Here is a 22,988-nt window from a genome sequence, read left to right on the forward strand (position 1 = left end):
GCTGTATAAATCATACTAAAAACTTTTGAAAGCGATCCCTCTTTCTTTGATGTTTCCTTTGTTTTCTGTAAGATGACAAGTCTTATATAGTGAGCCATGGAAGAAATGTCAAAAAAATAAAATGCATTTTACAGATGAAATGACAGCGCATCCAGGCACTCTGCTTAAAGGGAAGTAAGAGGAGCAGCACTAGTTCTACTGAGGTTACAGAGCTCTGTGCTCTGCACTGCTGAGCAGTAATTGTATGTTTTCAAACTATTAAACTTTTGACACTTTTCAGTGATTGCAACCAAATGTGTCTCAAAGGTGGAGAGTGCCATACAGAGACAGTCAGCGTGACAGTTAGTGGTCATCTCCAATGTTCAAGTGCTGTTAGGAACAGCCGCTGTGGTCAAAATGAACCCAAACTGTTCTCCTTGATACACATACTGCTACAGCTGTACCAATCTGTTTTGCTTTTTTTCTCCGTCCAGCTACGGGACCTGGATATGAGTCATCATTATGAGGACCGCAGCTCCGAGTCCACATATAGAGATTCCCGTTCCCATTCTCAGGACAACCCGGAGCCTCCAGACTTGCCCATGCCTACATGCTTCCGATCCCGCAGCCACAGCTATCTAAGAGCCATCCAGGCTGGCTGTTCCCAAGATGACGACACAGCATCCATAGACTCAGGCTCACCTCCTCCAACTGACACCACTGTTCACACCTACAGCACCAGCAGTGGTGAGTCACTGGCCGCAATGCGATGCATCTTGGCTGAAAAACAGATTATAAATTTGCTGCAAGTGAATTAATTTAACCTGATAACCCAAATAAAAAGGGAAAAATGAAGAGTTCTTACCATGAATTGATGACAGTGTTGTTTATAATGTCTTTCTAATAATTTCATAGGTTTTAATAGCAATAAAACAAAAATAATATTCATATAAACCGTGTGAGTACTAACTTTTTTAAGACAAAAAAACATGATACATTAAACCTTGGTATATATTTCTAATCACCCTTTTTCCAAAGTGACTCTGACACAGAGGCCAAATTCTTGTTTTGATTTTTATTTTCTAAAATATTTTTTTGATGCCATAACTTTGACATAACCTCAGTCCTGAGTGGGACACTCGTCCTCCGACAGGCACACACCAGAATTTTTAGCTCAATTGCAGCCTCTTTTGCCCATGCATGCTAGACGGCCTTTCTACACAGTGGAAGACATGGAAAGAACAGTTTGGCTCTTACCTGATAGCCACTGGCTTGGACAAAGCCCCAAAGGAGAAACAACTTGCAATTTTTCTTCAACGTTTGGGGACAGACAGACCACGCATCCTACCCACACGCACAGGTAACAATTTAAAACCAGTTCCTCTCCCCCTCACAAGCTCTTTACCAGCTTACCGCTGCCAAGAATTGCTATCAGACAAACCTAAGAGAAAAGAGCCAGCAGGCTGCTGACATGCACACGGCTGCAATTAAAGTTATCAAACCTCTGCCCTGTCAGTTGTTTGACAGCCAGGTATGGAATACATTGCTACTCCCAAGATGAAGCATCACTGCGGATATATATATATATATATATATATATATATATATATATATATATATATATATATGTATGTATGTATGTATGTATGTATGTATGTATGTATGTATGTGTATATGTGTGTATATGTATATGTATACATACATACATACATACATACATACATACATACATACATACATACATATATGTATATGCTCGATTATGTGAATTTCACGATAAATTTTTTTATACTTTGCAACTTGGGAAGTAGGTATGTTTATTATTTTGCAAAAAATGCAGACTGTCCTTATACCTACAGGTGGGAATTCACATATCAAAACAGCACAAGAATGTGCTGAGCAACTTGCTTGCTTGCCAGCATGATTTTGAATTTAAAGTACCAGGGGAATTGTGCATGATGACACATATTAAGTAGAGAAGCGTTTGACAGGCAGTTGCTGACAACTGACTGCTCCCTGAGTTCAGAATTAAAGCATGGATTTATGTGCAGCATTTGCTTGGGTTATTACCATAGAGCATCCACATCGTGGCGCTCTTCATCACAGTCTTCAAAATAGATCACAGAGCACATGGTGCTTTCAGTGTGCTGTTAGAATTTTTCATTTTTGTGCATGTTGCTGTTGGTTCCAAAATAGTGCTAAACATGCCAGCCATGAATGTTGGTTACTGATATTGGTTGTTTTTTGTTGTTGTTGTTGTTTGTTTGTTTGTTTTTTGAGGATATAAAGACAAATCATTTGTATTTAAACTGAGTAAGTCAGCTTTTTGCCAGAACTTTTTCAGTTTTAATATTTTTATTGTTCTACAGCCTTAAATCCATCAGGTAATGTAGTGTTTTTAGAGTTGTGTTTCAGTGCAGACCGGAGTAAAAACAAAAACAGAAAAAAACGGACGCAATAGAAGTATGTCCCCAAAAATGATCTCTAATACAATATCCATGTTTTTTTTATTAATACCTCTCAAAAGCACCTTAATATGCAACAAATTATATGTACCGTCATCACACTGTAGAGTTTAAGTGTCCGAGGCGCCCTTGAAGGCACCAGTAGACCCGCCACCACGCCTCCCTTGGGCTCAGAGAGACGCCAAACAAAAGGCAACCAAACCCGGCTTTTCTTCTCCACATAGCCGTAACAGTTAATGTCGACACCGGTTACTGCTGCCCTTAAAATATTTCAGTGACGTTGACTCTAGACCCCGCTGTGCTGTGTTTTTGTCTGCGTCTGACTGCAGGGTAAGTATTTTGACGGGTTGTTATTGTTGAAATGCTATGTTAACTGTGCTCAGTTTAATTTCAGTTACTGAAGTTAGTAACCGTTAGCTTGTTTGTTTGTTACACTGGACGCCTTTTTATACGTTGACCACTTAAACTTGAACTGTATCAACTTTAACTCTTAGTTACGTTAGATACTTTACTCTCGGATCGTGGCTTCACTCGCTCTCAGCATCCAACAGGGCCAACTTTGAAGGTGGTTTACATCACGGTGTGTTGTTGACCATGAATTTAACATAACTTGAGCAGGTGCCTCAGACTATAACGTTCAGCGGCATTAACATTGACAGTACCGTTGACTCCCGCCGCTCATGTCATCTATTCGTCTGTCTTGACATGGACTCTCAGTACTTTCAGAGTTAACATTTAAATATTTCAAATTCCTGCCCTACTGTAGCTAAATTTAGAGAGCATGAATGAAGAGTGAGACGAAAAACTGATTGAATGCTAGACTATTAAGCAAACATTTAGCTACATTAAACAAACACTTGCTGCAGTGGATCAAACCGTCTGAAACAGCTCTACCACCATCATATCTCCATGTTCTAATATATATATATCTGATTGTCTATTTGCTCACTTATATTCTGTTTTTATCCAGAAACATTTTGTGGTCTATCATGCTTTGATGCACTCTTTACCATATTAATAAAAGAGTATTTCCTACCATGTGTTAAGTACAAAGTGCTCTGTTGCTGTCCCCACTATGTATGCTCATGTGTGCTCTCATGGCTGTGATGTTCCACCATCGAGCCAGTGTAAATGAACAATTATATGTAGTTGTCTGGATGGCTCTCTAGCTGCCTGCAGTGGGGGTGTAACGGTACACAAAATTCACGGTTTGGTATGTGCCTCGGTTTTGGGGTCATACAGCAGGAAAAAAAGTTTAAAAAATAACATTTTGGTCTGTCATTTTGAAAGATGTAAGCATCCAACAGTGGCTTATTGGCCAAAACTATTACTGAAACAGTTTAGTTGTGCTGCAGTGGAAAATGAAAACAACCTTTCTGTTTCTTGCAAGGAGTCAGGACACCTGCTGACAGCTGTTTTATGCTGATTTATGGTCTTAACTGTATACAAAGTAGTTCAAACTAGCTCCACCTCCAGCAACTACAACAGTAACATGCTGCTTAGACATTGATGCTTCAGTATTAATAACTTATCATGTCATGTATAATAATATGTCAGTCAGAGGGACCAAACCACTACTTTTAATTTCATACTTTTTAACTACATTTTTCTCTCTCAGAACTGGTTCTTACAACGTGCTGTCTGACCATGTCAGAAATCAAATGTGTTCATCATTGTTCTGAAAGGCTTCACTCAAAGGTGGAGTGAAAAGCCGACGTCACAGAGAGAGGGAGGGGACTGGGAGACCTTCCACAATCTTTTTCCCACCACTGGCTTTTTATATGTAGATCCTGGAATACTTAAAATATATACATATTAATATATTTAAAATGAAAACAAATATATGTACCGTTACACCCCTAATGTTCACTTATCTTCATAAAAGCTGTTTCTTTTTGGTAGTTAAAATGGAAAATTTCACCTGGGATTATTTGAGGGCTGCCCCACTTTTCTCCCACATGTGGCCTGTGTATTGCAACATGGATTAAATCCCATTTTGAGATCGCATTTAACAAAAAAGGCCTCACAGTTTTATAGCTATGCTTTTTGTTGAAAACTTCTGATGTGATAATTCATTGGGATAAAGGTTGTGGTGATAGTTTCAGGCAACGTTGCCCTGTCTTGTGGCTGGTATTGGATTAAACAATGCAGATGGGTCAACTGGCAAGCAGCAGGCAACTTGGCAAGCAATGCTAAACTATTTAATAGAGCAGCATAATCCACCTTTTTGTCTTTAAATGTTCCTGCATCTTATTCAGCTCCAACTGACAACAGGACAGCATCACTTCAGCCAGTGAGCTTAAAATTTATATTGGTACTGGTCGAATAGTTCAATGGGCTTCATAAGACTAGAGAAAGTGTCATCCTCAGTATTTATTGATGAAATAAGCAAGATGTGAGTCAGATTGGATCAGGGTTCATCATTGAAATTATGTGCCCAAATGAAGGGATGTATCCATTTAAATTTACAAAAATAAACATTTCAGACCAAAGTCTCTTTACTGAATTATGGCTAATGTGATGACACACCAAGGACCATAGTGTACTTTTACATAATCTGCATTATTATCTGTTCTAGATGCATTTTAAAGCAATTAGGTTGCTCTGACTGTGGGTCAATAAATGACATCTCCGTCTAAGTTGGCTACAACAAAACATCTGTCTGTCAATCAAGTGTAAGAGAAATCCTTAACATAGAAATTCTGTAATAAGCACAATATTTTAAACCTTGTGTTTTGGGAACTAAAAAATATGTGTGCTACCAACAGCATTGATGTCATTGTGGGAACTGTGGTTGGTTAATTGTTTCTTCACAGTTTTCCCATAGCAAACCGTAAAATGTTATTAACAGGGAGGAGACCATTGTGTGGGTTTTTATAAAGTATTTTCCTATTTTCATGGTTTTCTTTCACATCCATTTACCATAACCAGCGATGTTAATGTAGCAAAGATATAATACCGGTATGTTAGTATGCATTACTCTGCAGATGCATCACTATCTGTGGGACGCAATTACAAAGTGATGAGAAACTTCAGTTTTTACACTGGTGAGGAAGTGAGTGTAGAGCAGTCATGGGGTTGTTGGAAACTGTTTTCAGCTGCTGCAGCTTTTCGCAGCTAATTGTTTTCCTGCTTTGGAAATCACATCTTGAACCAGGCCGTGCTGTGGACAACAGCACCACTGTCCAGATGGCACGAAAACAGCAGTGCTCAGTGCCCACTCCAGATTCCGCTCCAACATTTTGGCACAAAGCATCTGGTTGTTTCTGTTGTTAAATTCCCTTCTGAAGAGCAACTAGTCATTTCTACTGAGTAGTTCTTGTACGCAGATTCAGCTTAATTAAGAAGCAACAGTATTTGGCCTCATGACAACGTATTTAGCTCTGTTCTATGGTACTGATGAGTGTTAAGATTTGGAAAAGGCTTTGTCAGCACTGGCACTACTCTCAGTAACTGGTACACACTCAGGAGTGTGTTTTATGCTAGCGCAGCTGTGGTTGTGTGTGTTGCTGAGTTCTGTAGAATAAGCAAATACAGGAAACCGTCTGAATTAGAGCATGTGCCACTTACTATCTGTCTGTCTGTGGGAAGTTTCTGCCGTGGGTGCATTTTCTGGCATTTTTAAGGCATTTATAATGAATAAGCTAGATTCTGTTTTCTATACTGTAATCAGTTTGCTACACTATGAAATTCAGTGTTTTTTTACTCCTCAGTTTCATTGCTGAGATCATCCGGGATGTGGTAAAACCAGTAGCCACAGCCAGAGTATGAACAGTAGACATTGTGATTGAACTTCAGACTTGTTTAAAACCTGTTTTATCACTTATGTGGTTTTCTTTTACTCTCCATTGATAACCTGTACAGAATCACTGCATCTAATCACTGATATATCCTGTATGTAGACGCAGCAATGTAAGCAAATATCTGATTACTATATGTAGTCAATATTTGTTTTTTAAGGCAAACATGGCACATTAACATTTTCATCTTAAATGTGGTGATTTTAAGAATTGTGGCCATGGTATGTAGTGAGCGGGATGTTTTAGCATTGAAAAATATACTTGACAGTGCTCTCTGGTGCACGACAGTGTTTCCAGATTAACTCAAACATATGTTATCTTTGGCATCTCTGTACTGCAGTTTCCTGCTGTTTATCTGCTAACACATTTTGCATTATGAATATATTTGTGATAACATAAAGCTGATAATATTGGCCTGGCCAATGAATCGGTATCGGGCTCTACTACTTTATCTCCTGTCCAGTCTCAGAGGCAGATGGCTTGTTTTTCGTGGATAAAGCAGATTCTGTGGTATTAAGACTTTAGGGTGAATTCTGTTCAGAATGATGAAAGCATGATGTGACACTTGGAGAGCTGCATTGTAGGTATCCAAATGCAGGGACACACACACACACACACACACACACGTATGCCCTCTCACACCCAGTCACAGTGACATTTATCCAGGCAACTGTGAATGCAGGAGCGGAGCCAGCGCATCACATAACTGCCACAACAGTGACGACCCTGTTCTGTCCAGCATCTATCTCTGTCAAGAGGGAGAACATGGACAGTGAAAAGCTTTATCAGCAGGTTTTCCTAAGGTAAGGGTGGTGGTCAGAGACCAGTGGATAATTCATGGCTAGTGGTATGTGTAGCTGCGATGGATGCTAAACTGCAGCTTTCCCTAAAATAAAACTGTAATACTGGATTTCTGTCTTGCAAAATGCCAAGAGTGGACGAGATCTATTCAGAAATGGTGACAGCTCTGGATATCACTGTGATGCTGTGGTTGACACTATCTTCTTTCTCACCATCTTCACTTCCCCATCTTGTGGATGTCAGACAGACTGCAAAGGTAGTTTCCATCTTTTAAAATAAGGACCTGAGGATGTGTTCCAGCTGTCAAAGGATCACACTTCATAGCTTCCCTGAGAAAGCCCAGGCCAATGCATTGTAATGCATCCTTATACATTTGGACTGATGTTTGTGTTGTAAGCTTATATTTTGAAATAAGGGCTAGACTAGGGTGTAGTATTGAAGGCATAGCTAAGGTTTGGGGATGGTCCCGTTTGGATGTCATCTCTGTTATTTACAGATGATTTCAGTGCTCAGGCTTTATTGGAACGTGATATGAGTGCATTGAATCAGTTTGCTAATTTCTAGTTGCTAGTTTCACAGCTTGGAATAGGGCCTGCACTTACAGTTCATTGCTCCATACTGGCAGAAAAATTAGCCTGTCCTATTCAGATGAGCAGTGTAGGAATTCAGATATGCTTGAGGTATTGTTTATGAATAAGGATGAAGAAATCTCAGAGGACTGGACACTTGTAAGTAGTGGACCCAGTCTACCATTGGCTGCAGTTAACGATTATTTTAAGTATTTTATCAATTAATTGTTTAGTCAATGAAATGTTACAAAATTGTGAAAGAATGGCATTCATTAAGAAGCCATGGTGATGACTTGAGTTTGCTTTTTTCTGACTAAAAGTCTAAATTCATAAAATATTAAATAAGAGAATTGAGAGGCTGGGACAAGACCTTTGGTATTTTTGCTTGAAAAATTATCATTAAAAAATTATTTGTTCATTAGAAATAGTTTCCAATTAATTTTCTCTCAGTAGACTAATTGTTGCAGCTCTAGAGCAAACCATAACTCATGCTAGGTTCACTAGTGCTTTCTCACTATTTGCTTTCTCACTAGATTGCTTTCTCTCAGTCAATAGCAGACTGAAACTAGAATAGCATGTGTTTTACCAAATATGTGACCAATTCCACGAAAGTAGATGCTAGTTACTTTTTAAGGAAGAGGACTGTGGAGCCATTCAGTGCAGTTTAAGCTAGCATGAATCACTGGAATTGCTGACTGACAGCAGTGTGACAACTCAACTAACACTTCAAGCCTGTGGTCTGATAGAAAGATATGTAGAAGGTCACATGAGTTTCGTGTTAGGTAAGGTTGCATACACATCAGAGATAAAGCTAAGAAGTGGATTACAATGAACAACAACCCTTTTGTTTGAGTGTTTTCCCAGCAGCTCACATGTTTGCTGCAAGGCTTTTTCAAAATCCTTGATGACTTCTCAAGATTTTTTACCACACAATTCAGTGAAGCAACATGATAAACACTGTTTGCCTCATGCAGTGCCCTAGAGGGTTAGGAATGCATGTTTTCTCAAGATCATTTCCTCTCATCTCAAAGGGAAACGTTTAGGATGTCAACGCAGGAAACGTTCAGGAGGTTATGACTCTGGTATTATCATTTTTATTTTATGTTTTTTGTCGCTTCAGCTGTTCACAATAAAGAACGGCTACGCTTTACAAAGAGGTATTGGTCCACTTATCTGAGTCCACTAGACTGTTGAACACCACTTTGAGATAGATTTTAAAATGTGTTCATTTAATTATATGTCATATATACAGATGCCGGTTTGATAGATTCATCCTAAGACACTGATCATGTAATTTCATGGGGATGGATGTGTGGTGTCAAATAAAGCTTCTGTTTGAGGGATTATATAGTAGCCACAGGGTTTATAATGTTACAGTAAAATTCCCTGTTTAGACCGGTGGTTTCAGCTGTCAGGCTTTACAGTTTGCCTTTACTGTGCATATAGCATAGGGGGATTTCTGTGGCCTCTTGATAGAAGTCACCAGAGACTATGAATGTTCCTGTAGGCCCACAGATGAGCCTTTTGAGTCTTAATGTGATCTCTCTGCATGAAAGTTCTTCTGCGCAGTTCTGTTACTTTTTGTTTGCATTTTGCAACCATCTTGATGAATGACATCTGCCAATGCAATGTCTGATTCATGTATTAACTACACACCATCGTTATTTGGCAGTACTTTGGACAATTGTCATGTGTAGTCCATTAACTTGATCTCTTTTGATTCCCTGTTTATGTCACAGGCTGAATTCCTCTTAACAGGTCATTTATTTCTTTTCCCACTGATACAGTTCAGACAATGTATTCATTGACCTCATCACAGCCAGTTGATTTGGTTGATAAGTGAATGACTGGCTGAATTGGCAGTGAAATAATGTACTCTCAACAGGCAGAGGACAAAGCAAGAAGTGGAGATGTTTCACTGAGCCTTTTTTTTCGCAATAAAATCAGCTTTTTATGTTGTGTGCTGAACTCATGCTGTGTGGATTTCGTGTAAGCCTACATAACAGTTCCTGCTATAAGGAGCACAGCTTTAGATTTTTAACCCAGTATATGCCACCCTCTGATGATGAAACTAAGCCATGTAAAATAGTCCTACATTAACAAAGCTTAGTGCTTAGTGCCCAATGGCTTTTTTTTAAATAGATTTGCCAGTTCCCCAAGTTTCTGGCTTGTCACATTCTCATTGGACTTCTGTCCTTTGTGTCACAGTGGACACTTAAATAACAATCTTTAAATCACTGTTGAAGGGAAGAGGAATGAACATCTTTGCTTTTGTTACGTTTTAAAATGTTGCTCTTACTAGACAGAGTTGTCTGAGTGGTTTCTTTACTTGCTTCCTCCTTTATCTCTTTGATTCATGTACCTCTCTATTACCTCCTTCATAGCTGGAGGCACATATGTCCTGGCATTGGGGAATGGTGAAGATACTGGTAAATGTTTCCTTCAACTTTTGAACCGTATTCGGTTTTCAGAGTCAGATGGTCAATAAATTGCTTCACTGAGTTTATCACCTATCTCATGATCAAGTCTTTGAAGCACAACGTGCGTGATTTCATTTAGTCACCTGCGTGGAACAGTATGTTTTTTCAGTGTTCTGCCTGATTTAATTTTCCGCTTTACGGGATGCTTCCCTAATTCTGCTGGTATTCCAATTTTCATGCAACAATGTCCCTGTGTAGTCATGTAGAGTTCTGCTCATTCGGAGAAAACTTAGAACATCTTAGAATGATGATGATAAGCGATTATGGGGATATACATATTTTCTCCTTGTACATTCCTGATTTGAGTTCATTGTGCCTAGACATGACCAGATCACAAAGATTTTCTAAAACTAACATCTCCATTGCGGTCATTTGTCACCCTTTTCCCCTTATTTCCCTCTTTCTCACATGTTCTTTTCTTTTATCTCTCTTCTCTTTCAGTCTCTACATGCATAACCACCTGTAAGAAGGCTGCTCCTCCGCCAGTGCCGCCCCGTACAACCTCCAAGCCCTACATCTCTGTGACGGTGCAGAGCAGCACAGAGTCGGCCCAGGACAACTACCTTGATCAGCAGGACCGAAGGTCAGAGGTCAACAGCCAGTCAAGCCACGCACATAGCAACTCGTCTGACAGTCTTGACAGCACCCGTGCCAACAGCCTGGCCCGCGGAATACCCCGCCCTCCACACATCATCCCCACTCCCATCGCCACCCCAAGAGAGCCACTTGCCCCCGCCACCGCCAATGCTGCCACTGAGACAAGTGACTCAGTAGCCCAGCATGAGTCCCTGAAATCTCTATTAAATAAAGTGAATCTAGTGGCAGAGGAGCCCCTAGTGGCCCCAGTACCCAGGCGGAAACTGTCCTCCATTGGCATACAGGTAGGTGATGGGACTATTGTACCTCATACAAAAACATACTAACACAGTCAGTGTAGTACTGTTGTCACAGTGTTTTCTGATGTTCTGCCATTGAGCTTGAATCCAGGAAAAAATAATAATTTTTAACAGTAATCCTCTGTGGTATATGGGAATGTCTGAGTGTGTCACATCAAGCCCAAAAATGTGCTTGCAAGCTAAAGGTCTCATTAGGGTGAACCTCCCCCTATCATTAGAGCTGGCTGTATACTGTAGTACAGGAGGCGGAGAATGCATATTCGTCTTTTCCCTCAACTATGACTTTCTGTTCTGTATGTGCTGAAATAATAGTCCTTCTCTCCATTTTTCCAGACCCTGCGCATTACAAAACTCAGTCAGGGTAACCATTAAGCTTGACATTTTATTGAAGAACAAGCACAAAATTATGTGGATTTTTCTGTTTTTTCTTCTGAGGTTTTTTTTGGTTTATCATTTGGAAAATTAAAATCCCCTCACAGCTGTACTTATGCTACTAGCTTGAAGTCATTGATTAGGGGTCTATGGAATTATTCATGCCAAGATTTTCATTTCGTTTAAACTTAGTCTGCAGTTGTACTTTTAATTGAATTGCTTTTAATTGTTTGTTCTAAGGTTGACTGTATTCAGGAAGTTCCACGAGAAGAGACCCCACCACTGGCCAAATTTCAGTCAATCGGAGTACAGGTGGAGGACGGGTGGCAGTAAGTCCTCTTCCTGTCCTTGTAACAACGTGAGGAATTCATATTATAGCTGACTATTTATTCTCTTCACAGGAGCTATTTTGTGTGTCGTATTGGTGTTGTTGAGCAGATTCCTGGCATGTGGATTTACTATTTAAACTTGCTTCTGCATACTGTATATTTGAGACCCATTTCTTGGTTATTGCAGTGTGGTTTGCATTCTGTGCTCGTGATGTTTTGAATGCCAGGAAGTTCTGGAACACCACATGCCTTCCTCTTGTATTTTCTTACTTTTGCATGCTGCATTTGGAGTTTTGTGTGTAACAGCTGCTCTGAGTCCTGACTCATATTTGATCAACATAACCAGCTGAACCAGATATTGCTAAAGATTCTTCAGTCAAGCGCTCATTTTCATTTTCTGACTTGTAAGCATTTCCTGAGTGACAACAGGCAATGGTTAATAATGTTAAGTTAGACAGCATTTACAGCCTGCCAATTCTTTCAAATACCCAACCAAGCTTTTTCACCCTATGAAAACTAGAAACTAGGCTCTCAGTGATAAGTGGTCTGTTGATGCCTGTCTGAGAGTACTACCATCATTTATACAGATCCCAGTCTCTCATCGATCCTGTTTATTTATATCTATATTGACCAGTAGAAGTGACTCAGTGTTGTGGCTCTCAGAGGAGCAGTGCTTGTTTGTTTCAGTAATTGAGAGACCATTCTTGAACAATTTATTGTTGTCTTTGTCCACATAAGTTGTTTGGCAAAAAATCTGAATGCTTGTTCAGTTGAAAAAGACCCTTTGTCACAGTGAGTTTCACCCTGTTTGTTTCAGGCTCAGTCGCTCCAGTAGCATGGCCTCAAAACAAGAAACAGACTCAGACACACAGGACATCTCTGTCATTTCCCATGTCAATAATGCCAAACCCACTCAGAAGAAAGTCATGGTCAATAGTGCCAGCCAGTCCATGAGCTCCCCCCCTGGACAGGACTCATTAGACAACGGAGGCACCACTGGTGACACCTCCTCACCTCCACCTCCCAGACAAATCCTCAATCGCTCCACCACACGAAGTAGCTCTTCCTCTTTCTCAGAAAGTCTGGACCCAGCGCTGGACCCCTCATCACTACCACCTCCAGACCCCTGGCTGGAGAGTGGGAATGGAAGTAACAACAGCGCCCCCCAAACTGTAAGTGGGGGAACGCTATGTCGGAGAGATGGCCACTGGTTCCTAAAGCTGTTGCAGGCCGAAACAGGACGCATGGAGGGATGGTGCCAGCAGATGGATCAGGAGACCAAAGACAACCAGCTCTCAGAGGAAGGTAAAGGTGGCAGTATACCGCAAACAAAATTGCATTTGGACTGTTTTCAAAGGTCATACTGCTTTAAAACAATGCATAATAATAAATGCCAATGCACTTTGTAACTCAAGGTGTGTTTGTTAAATTGTCTCCACACCAGCTTGAGTTGCAATAGAGGCAGATCCTCCTCAAAATAGTTTGTAAACTGAAAACAACCAGCTAAAGGTGTCCTTTATATCGTGGGGCAGTGAACAAGACAGTGTGAAAGTTTTTACAAATTAATCTGGTTAAGCATGGACACTGGCTTGTGCACACACATCTATAGGTTTTACATGTGTGAATAAGATTCTTTGACATAACAGAAAAGGATATGGTCATGCAGCATTAGCTGCTCGAGATATAAAAATGGTAATGGCATGACCCATTTCTATTCCAGCGATAACGTCCAATTACATTTGTAAAGGTTTACTCTCGGGTTAGCATAATGAATGTCCATCTCTTATGTGGAGCCACATCCAGAGTTATTTGGCCTAGAAATAGTAGAACAAAGCCAAAATGTACAGTCAAATCATTGCTGAAGTCAGACATGTGCAGAGCCTCTGAATGAACCCTAAATCTTGAACCTCCTTACAGAGGTCTGTTGCTGTTTAACCTCATCACGTGGTTCAGAGCTCGGTTATAGGGTTCTGCCTCAGACTGTACAATCGCTCTATCAGACATACACAGCATGGAGGGGATGATGCGGTAATACCTGGGGTTACCACACACAAGCAGGCCTGTAATCCCCAGAATTACACAAATCTACTCTGGAACTGATTAAACCTCCAGATTAAATTAGTGCTTCAACATCAGCCTGACAAGCCATACAGCAGTGAGAACACACACACAAATGCACACTGTATACACAAACACACAAATAGTGTGAAGGCTTTGAATGCTTAGTTTTTATCAGAAGCACTGGATCAATTTATGAACAAGACACTAAGTGTCTGTGAGTCTATACCCATTTTTTTATTTATTCAAAAATGAATGTCCGTGTGTGTGTGACCTTTTATGGTAAAGTAGTTGGCATTAAATCTGGTGCAAATCTGTAGTCCTGAGCTGAGTCTCACCACACTATAATCACATTGCCATAACTTCGAAATCCAGTGATCAGATAGGAGTCCCAATTTTGTCAGGGCAGATGTTTGTCCTAGTTTTTGACACAGCAACAGACTAGCATGGTGAACACTGATGGACAGAAGGCAGGAGTATCTATATAAGCTTAGATGCCTTTAAAGAGGATAACATTGTCCAATACACTGTAATCCTCTTCATGCCACCCTGTGGAGCAGGTTCAGCAATGCATTGCAAGGCACACCTAAATGTCTATGGTTGGTTTTGGTTTGGATGGTTATTTACAAGAGAACACTTGGTGTAGGTGATGCTGCTGCTCTATGTGCAATACATGCAGGTGTTAGTCTTTTTATCATCATGTTTCCTATTTTAAAGTTGAAAAGCTGGAATAACATGATGCATCTGAGATTTTCACTAACATGTGTATTGATTTTTTTCTTGTGTGTTCCTCTCTGCAGTGCTGGGCAAGGTCCGCAGTGCAGTTGGAAGCGCTCAGCTCTTAATGTCCCAGAAGTTCCAACAGTTTCGGGGACTGTGCGAGCAAAACTTGGTGGGTATCATCTTCTTGTGACACTTCCTCTCTACAGGTCTGCAAAGAAGACCCAAACCCAGGAACCCATACCCACAACAAGACTGAGCCAAACCCAGTGTTCTATTTTAGTTCTTCTGTCCTCTGCAAGATATGACTTGACAAACAAAGGCTTTCTCACAATTGAAAACTGACTAATCTGGGAACAGCCATGATACACAGTATATTACACATGGTGAGCCACAAGCACAAAATAAAAGGAGCTTATAATAAGCCAATAAGCCATTCCTCTCGGGTGACGTGTTAAACTGGCAACGGCATGTGAATTGAAGCCAACTACTGGCACATGACACTCTATAACACAATAGCATCTCAAATTGATAAACCATCTGTTTTACCTGTTGCTGGATATGAAGCTCAACTTCCCAAATATTGATCAGATGAAACTGATAAACTCAGAACTTCTTTACCAACTTGACTGAACTTGACTGTTGAAAAACAATAATCCACAACGGTACAGGCAAAACATTTAACATAGCATGCAACCTGTATAGGTACAATCAAGCATTATATGAGGTCATAATGGTCTTCAGAGGAATTCATTGTGGGAAGGGAGAGACATTTTTAGATAGATTATATTTGAAAGTAAGAAAATCAAACCCAAAGCTGTAAAAAACCCAATCAGTGCTTGAAGCCTGATATTTTGACAGGACCAATCAGGCTCGGGCCAATTAACAAGAAACCCACCACAAAAGCATCAGAGGAGCATTCAAAAAACACAATAACATGGCCACATCAACAGTCTATTTTAGGCTACTGTTAAATGCTATCATTATTACTGTTTCACAATGAACACTTCACATTCATTGATGTCACTGTATTGTGTCCTGTGGTGACTAAGCGGTTTCATCTGCATCAGTGTGTAATTCCCTTCTCTGCTGTTGCAGTGGCTCAACGTCTTGTATTACATATTTTGCTGAAAATGCAAATTGAGCAGCTCTTCCGAAAAGCTGCTTAGTATACCTTCATCTGTAGATTGACTCAATTAGGAATTTAATCATAAGCAATAATTCCTCTCCTGTTTCATGAACTTCACAGATCAGTTAGCATGATAAAACATGGCACACGTTTTTCCCAAAGTGTGTGGACATGGATCACAGCAGTGAATGCAGCTGCTTCAGTATAAAGAAGAGAGCAGAGCCTGCACAAACAAAAGCTAGAATGCCTGGAGCGTTACAAACAGTGGCTGTGTCAAGGAAAAAAAGAAGTCAGAGCAGGATTTACTGTCTGCCAATCTGTGCTGGCTTTGCACAAACAAACACTAAGGCAGCTGTTTGTAAGCAACTAAAAGGTCAGTCTGTTAGCTTTAGTGTTAACTTGAAAGAGGACCCTGAATGATACCACTTACTTATTTTTTTAATTGTTAAAAATGTCCCTTTGTGTCTCTTGGCTCAACATACGGGCACATTTTTGGCTATAATGAAGCATTTATAGCATTTTCAGTATTTGTTATGTTGCTGAAAAGGATTAAGCCCTATTGTGGCTCTTTATTTTGTTGTGGAGTTCAGTTTGACAAAAGAATGAAGCTGTAATGGCTCCCTCTAGTGATAGATATGGAAAAAGCAGCATTTGCTTATGTGTGTGTGATGTTTGACGTGTGGGTATGGATTTCAAGTATGTAACACAGTGCTGTGATTCTTAACAGCTAGACTAAACTACTGAAATCACAGCCAATTTAAAAAGAAAAAGAAAAAAAAACATTTAAGAAGTAATTTCATCAGACCCGCCATCCATCCAATCACACATGAAACAAACAAACCACCCTCTTCTAGATGTGTCCATAATGCCATTTCTGTCACTGTAAAGTCAAACACACATTTAAAGGCTGTTTTTCTTTTTCAGAAACCATAACCCATAACCAAAACAATATGCAAACTGGAAGATAAGCAACACACCATCCCCCATAACATTCAGATAGATGTGTAGTGGGGTAATGGGCTCCGACTAGTTGATTCACTGCTGGTTGTAATGTTGAACAAACAGGACAATCTACACCAACAAATAGAGAGAGCAGAATAAAAGACCATGGGTATTTTTGCAGTTAGTTTAAAAATTGTGGCATTAGTTTGTGTGAATTACATTTGATCAGGTATTGTAAAACAACTTCATAAATGCAACCTTTTTCCTATCATGTGAGGCAGTTTATTTTCTAATATTTTTTACATTCCACACTATAGCATTCACTATGTCCTCAATCCTCATCGTCCATTCATTGCTCATTCATTTTCATTCCCTTCTTTTGGTCAGAATGTGAATGCCAATCCGAGGCCCACAGCCCAGGACCTGGCTGGTTTCTGGGACCTGCTGCAGCTCTCCATCGAGGACATCAGCCTCAAGTTCGATGAGCTCTACCATCTCAAGTCCAATGACTGGCAGCCTGTGCCATCTGCGGCTGCCCAGTCGCCCCCTGAGCGGAAGGTACTTCCCACCCCTGCTGCCCAGTGCCCTGGCTGGGGTAGGAAAGCCGCCGAAACCGGCCTCTCTCCTCCCACCACCACCACCATTTCTCCCACTCTTTTTTACACCCCCCCTCCCTCAACTTACCCTCCCGTCCCTGCGTGGGATGAACACTAACAGGGTCCTCCCTGTCCAGTACAAAGGGACCAGAGAGATCCCTTTAGACATGCATGGAAAAAATCATCTCAAAGAGGGCTGTTGTCGGTGTGTTTTTAAGTGTAAAGCCCTGCTTTGAGCATGCATGTGTCGCTTACTGATGTGCTTGTTGCAGTGGAGCATGGCTAAGATGCACTGGCTCATGTGACAGAATGCAGTCTTGCTTTTGCTCCTTCTCTGTTTAAATGTCTATGCTTGTGTTTGTGTGTCCTGTGTTGGTTTTGTTTGTAACTCTTTGTTGTGTGTGTGTGTGTGTGTGTGTGTGTGTGTGTGTGTGTTGTTAGTTCATGAATCTTTTAACTGTTAAGCTGCTCTTGCCTTATGTTGCTTTGCAGTGCAAATGCATCAGCTCTGTGTCTCGTGATCCTTTTTATTGTGCTTTAATTTTGATCCAGTGTGCCCATCAATTCATGTTACCATTTCATGTCTTTGAAAATTGTCATACAAATGACTGTTTTTCTCAATTTTGCCTATTTTTACCAGCTGTCTATACTGTCAGTGTTTTTCTGTTTATCACCTAAAATCACTGAATATGATTTGAAGCTTTAACAAAAACAATCAGCACTGGCATACTGTCTTTGTCAAAGTCCTGTCTGCCAAACCTGCCTGAGGAAATAGAAGCTCTTGAGGACAGTTTCCATATTACACTCTCTCACTGTCTTGTATCTGTCTTTTCTCCTTTCTCATCCCTTCACACATCACTCTCCCCCTCTTTCCTCTGTCTGTCATGTGTCATCAATGCAACACTACAGGACGAGGAGAAGGCGGCTCTTCCAGCATCAAAGAAGCCTGGTAAGGGAAGACCATCGCTGGGCCGCGAGAAGAGCGCCGACTCCTCTTCAACCTCTTCTTCGGCCTCTGCAGAGAAGCAGAGACAGGAGGCTCGCAAGCGTCTGCTGGCTGCTAAGAAGGCTGCCTCGTTTCGCCAGAACTCCGCCACAGAGAGCGCAGACAGCATTGAAATCTATGTCCCCGAGGCCCAGACTCGCCTCTGAGAGAGACAGAGAGAGAGAGAGAGAGAGAGAGAGAGAGAGAAGGATGTAAGGTCGGATCAAAGGACAGATAAGTGTCACTTAAATACCTGGAGAAAGGAGAGGAAAACTTTTGCCATGCAAATGAGCTACTCTGAGTAAAAATGGATGGAGGTGGGGGAAGGAGAGATCAAATTCCCAGAGTTCAGGGTGGGGGTCAATTTGGGCATTTTTGACTCACTCATGCAGTTATAGGCTGGTCCTGGTGGCGTCAAACACTTATTTATCAAAACAGAACATGAAATATTGAACTTTTGTGGACTTGACAGACTACGAAGCAGGAGACTCCTCATTTGAGGCTGCCATTGAAAACCTCAGCTGATGAACTTTGACATTTCTTGTTACTACTCTTGATATCATAAAAATTGTTAATGAAGATATTGTTATTATGATGACTATATCCTAAAAAATCTAAATGAAGACTGTTTTAAAGGTTCCTCTATCTTGGCTATAAGATCTATTAAGTGGACAGAAGTTGAGCATTTATGCTTTTCTGTCTCCCATCGTCCTCCTCTCTTCCCAGATCATTGGCCATCTTGTAGCTTTGCACAACACCGCCTTGTGGCCATCACACAAACTACATCCACTGCGCAAACACTACAAACTCACACCTATGTATGTCTTCCTTGTATTTATTTGTTTACTTTCTTTTGTCCTTTTTTGTTTTGTAAAAATCTCAGTTTAGATCAGGTTATTATGAATATTTTTGGACTATGGTATAATGAAATTGAAAGTCAGGTTTGAAGGGGTATTTATATAGTTCCTAGCAATTAACTCTTGTGTGTGTCCTTCAACATGTTTTTGTGTCAAAGATTTTAAACACTGGTGAGAATCTGTAAAGTTTAGTTTCTTAATGGTTTTGAATGAAAGCAAATCCCAATATCAACAGCCACCGAGCATGAAGATCTCAGTCATTTCAGTCGGAATGATAATGGCCACAATACTTATTTTCATTGTAGGGAAAACACATGTAAGCCTCCCTTTTAATCTCTTTTGCTTCTCTCTGTCCCATTAACATAGGTTTTTATTTTTTTGCTGTAGCTGTAGATAATATTTCAATCAGGATTTTTATTCCATCTGTCTGTTTAATGCTTCTTTAAGTGCTTTAATTAACCTCACTTGGCATGCAACTCATACATTTGAAATGAATCTAGGGCTTTCATTAGAGCAGGCTGAGTGTGCAGGATAATATTGTCATTGTTTGTGGGGACACACATTAAGTTGTGTTCTTGCTGTTATTTTTATACTATATTCTCCAAAAGCGTTTTTTCTTTATTTTGCTTCCCATCACTCAAAAATAAATCAATCTTAGTTATTTGCTACCATTATTGTCCCCCCCCCCCCCCCCCCAATTAAACAACATCCAAAGTACCTGCACTTTTTTACTCCAAGAAAGAATATTTAATTAAAGCATTGCATACATTAGTCATTGTGTTTTTCATCACTTATTAAATGCTGCTTGATTTTTTTTTTTTTTTTTTCATGGAAGACTGCATAAGCCAAAGATGAATTCACTGTTTCAAATTCATCTCATGTATTTAAATGTCAGCCGCAGGGAGCTCGACAGTAACAGTGTTTACTTTGAAAATAGATTGACAGGACAGTAGCCACAGAACCACACGTATAACAAGTTTATGATTTTGAAGTGTACATGCTCGCCAGCTTGACCACAACTGCCCATCACTAGCACAGTATTGAATAATTGCTTTGGTGTGTTTAGAAAGTTGGAAACAGAACCTGAACTTTTCAAAACACTGAACAGAGTGTATGTGTTTTCCTCTCAATGCTGTCCCCTCCTTAGCCTGGTCACTTTTTGAAAAGTTTCCCTTTTGACCTCTAGAGGGCAAACTGTGGTTAATTCTCATTATAAGACACAGTACATTGTTTTAAATACATACAATGTAAAGGCATTCACATCATCAAACAACATTCAAGTTACTGCCCTCTCCTGTTTTGCATGAATGGGACACATTTTGTGGATTACACACATTTACAGACTCCTCTGTCTTATTTAACGCCACTTCCCAAAACAAAGAGCTCAACATTGAGATCTCTTGCTTTATGTGATATCTAAATAGAATTTCACAGTAGAAGTACAGTATATAGCCAACCATAAAGTCAACTCTGACATGCCTTAAATCAACCACAGTTGTTTACCTGTCTTCCACTCACGTTTGGTTTCTACCAAATGGTAAGCAAACAAAACCCAAACTTCCCCTTCCTAATTAGTTAAACTATTGCAGTGTCACTCCATTGCTTTGGCTGTTCAAATGCCTCTTTTCTCACCCGCTGTGACCCGAAAAGGCGGCCTGGGGCTTTGAATTGGAAAAGCCAGGATGACCACCATTCTTTCTCTATCTTGGAAAGAGCTTTCTCTTGATGGCAGGCCTTTGTTTGCTGTTGTGTTTGCCTGCTGGGGATGACTCTCAGCTAGGAAAATGGCTCAGGAGTGTCAACAGCCCGTCCCTTGGCTTCTGTCAATGCCCCCTTCCATTTGACCGAGGCGGATAGCATCGTTAGCACCTACAGGTCTTTTGTGTGACTCAAATCTCTGTCGTTGTCTTGATTTGATTTCTGAATACCAGGGAAAGAGTTGTGTCTGACAAGTTGTTTTCCTGAAATAAGTGAAGTGGAGCAGCTGTCTCAGATTGATTGGTATTGTCATATTTTTTTAAGATATGTGTTGATTTTATATTGAATATGCATCTTAAGAATGAATAAATCCTAAGAAAAATATCTTATAATATATTGCAACAACTAGGTTTAAATCTCTTTACCAAATGTACCCACTGCCATCTTTAGGAATATTCAACATAACTCCATAACATGTCATTTTCCTTTTTTTTTTTTTTTAAATCCATTTGCCACAACCTCTGCTGTCAACCTGACTTGAACACAGATCAAACACAGTGTGGCATCTCAAATACACTGAGGGAAGGAGGGCAAGAACACAGAGAAAGTTATTCTATCATCTAACCATCACAAACTGAAAGGCAAAGCTTTTCCAGCCTGCTGAAGCTTGGATGTGTAAAATGTCAAGAGATGTCAGTGGCTTAAGAAAGAAAAGCGTTCTCATCTCATACATTTAAACAAGGCCTCTTTCCAATACACATTTCTGTAACCACAGATATGACTGGAGACACGCCTTGGTCTATTTCCTGGGTATGGTTATCCATGATCCAAACAGCTGCACAGTGGGGGGTTTTGTTGCTGTAAAGCCATTGATTTGGAGGTGATAATGGTCCCATATAGGTCTGATGGATGTGGGCTTTAAAGTCAAAACTGCCACACTAACAGCAGTTGTTTAAGCAGCAGCCTGTTTTGGTAAAGCAGCAGTAAAACATTTGTATTCAGCTGCACTCTTTAATCTTCAAGTATAATAAACAGTAAAGTTGGAGAAACATCCATAAACATAGAAAAAAGCAAGTCTAAATGTAAAGAAGATGATGAAAAAATGTCATTTATAATGTGTCTGTGGTCAGAAATGTGCCATCTCTTCTGTGATTCATTTTTCACTTCTAAAAATAGGTTGTGCCAGCATTACACATGATATAAACTTAAGCTACCCGTAAGAGATTGATGTATTTGCTACTGTTTCTGCATTCCTGGACTGAGAAAAAAAAAAAGTTTGACTGGTAGAGGCTGGAAAGGACAGACAAAGAGAAACTGGTTAATCCCAGGAAGAGAGTATACCTCAGCTGGGATACCAGTGAATCCACTCCCCATACTTGTAGTCCAAAGGCCTGCTTGCAAAAAAAAAAAAAAAAAAAAACAAGCTCATTAGCATCTCTGCTTTGTTCCACTGGCATAAAACTGGGAAAGGGGTGAGGGGCAGAACCCTATGCTCTTACCACAAGAGATATATGATGTAGCAAAAAGTGTCTGTAATATACTAGAACAAATATTTTATGAAGCAAGCACATATTTTAAAAACTAGGATCTGTTCAATATTATACTCTATAGGCTGTGTGTGTGTGTGTGTGTGTGTGTGTGTGTGTGTGTGTGTGTGTGTGTGTGTGTGTGTGTGTGTGTGTGTGTGTGTGTGTGTGTGTGTGTGTGTGTGTGTCAGGGTTTGTGGGGGTTTTAGTGTAAAAGGGTTGTTCATGTATGAGACAAAAGTTGTGAGCGAGTGGGTGTGTCATTCATAAAATGAGATTTACCTAGATTCTTGTCACTATACTCTGGTAACATTTAAAGTACATGTGCAATACTGAGTAAAAGGGTTATTTGATATTAAAATGAAACTAATAATCTTGCATCCCCCCCCTTCTGTGCTTCTTAAAGTTGCCCCTCTGTAAATAAGAACCAGACTGAAGATCTTCATCTTTTACAATGCTGTAGATTTATTTATACTATTTCAAGGTTGTTCAGATGTATAATGGAGAGACGTAACATTCAATAAAATGCACACAATACTTTCTCAAAAGGTTCATCATGGCTGTATTTGCTTACTGTTTTATAGATGTTTGACTTTTCATGAATATGATTCAGTTTGTGGCTGAAATTTTTCTGGGTTTTTTTCTGTTTCAATTTTGTTTTATTGTTGATTTTCTTGTTTTTTTCCCCTAATAATATGCATATGGTTTGCTTTGATTGCTCCTTTCCAGCTACTGAGAAGACAGGCAGTGATAGAAGCTATTACCTGCCTGTCTGCTCGGTCCAGT

General features: G+C 40.1%; 1 protein-coding gene across 5 annotated transcripts in view; it reads left to right on the forward strand.

The window, feature by feature from the left end:
• dlgap4b (discs, large (Drosophila) homolog-associated protein 4b) overlaps positions 1 to 22,188 on the forward strand; it is a 117,873-nt gene extending 95,685 nt beyond the window's left edge. For 2 of the 5 annotated variants that reach the window (XM_044349052.1, XM_044349053.1), the window contains 7 exons: positions 474 to 726; positions 10,536 to 10,975; positions 11,603 to 11,691; positions 12,509 to 12,996; positions 14,550 to 14,641; positions 16,928 to 17,098; positions 18,046 to 22,188. In XM_044349052.1, the coding sequence (XP_044204987.1) occupies positions 474 to 726; positions 10,536 to 10,975; positions 11,603 to 11,691; positions 12,509 to 12,996; positions 14,550 to 14,641; positions 16,928 to 17,098; positions 18,046 to 18,288 (1,776 nt within the window). In that variant the 3' untranslated portion in view covers positions 18,289 to 22,188. Of the gene's footprint in view, positions 1 to 473; positions 727 to 1,186; positions 1,340 to 10,535; positions 10,976 to 11,602; positions 11,721 to 12,508; positions 12,997 to 14,549; positions 14,642 to 16,927; positions 17,136 to 18,045 lie in introns of those variants that run through there. The other 3 variants (XM_044349056.1, XM_044349054.1, XM_044349055.1) reach the window with 3 other exon arrangements.
• The last annotated feature ends 800 nt before the right edge of the window (positions 22,189 to 22,988 follow it).

Source organism: Thunnus albacares, chromosome 4 (genome assembly GCF_914725855.1).
Source record: "Thunnus albacares chromosome 4, fThuAlb1.1, whole genome shotgun sequence".
NCBI classification, from domain to species: Eukaryota; Metazoa; Chordata; class Actinopteri; order Scombriformes; family Scombridae; genus Thunnus; species Thunnus albacares.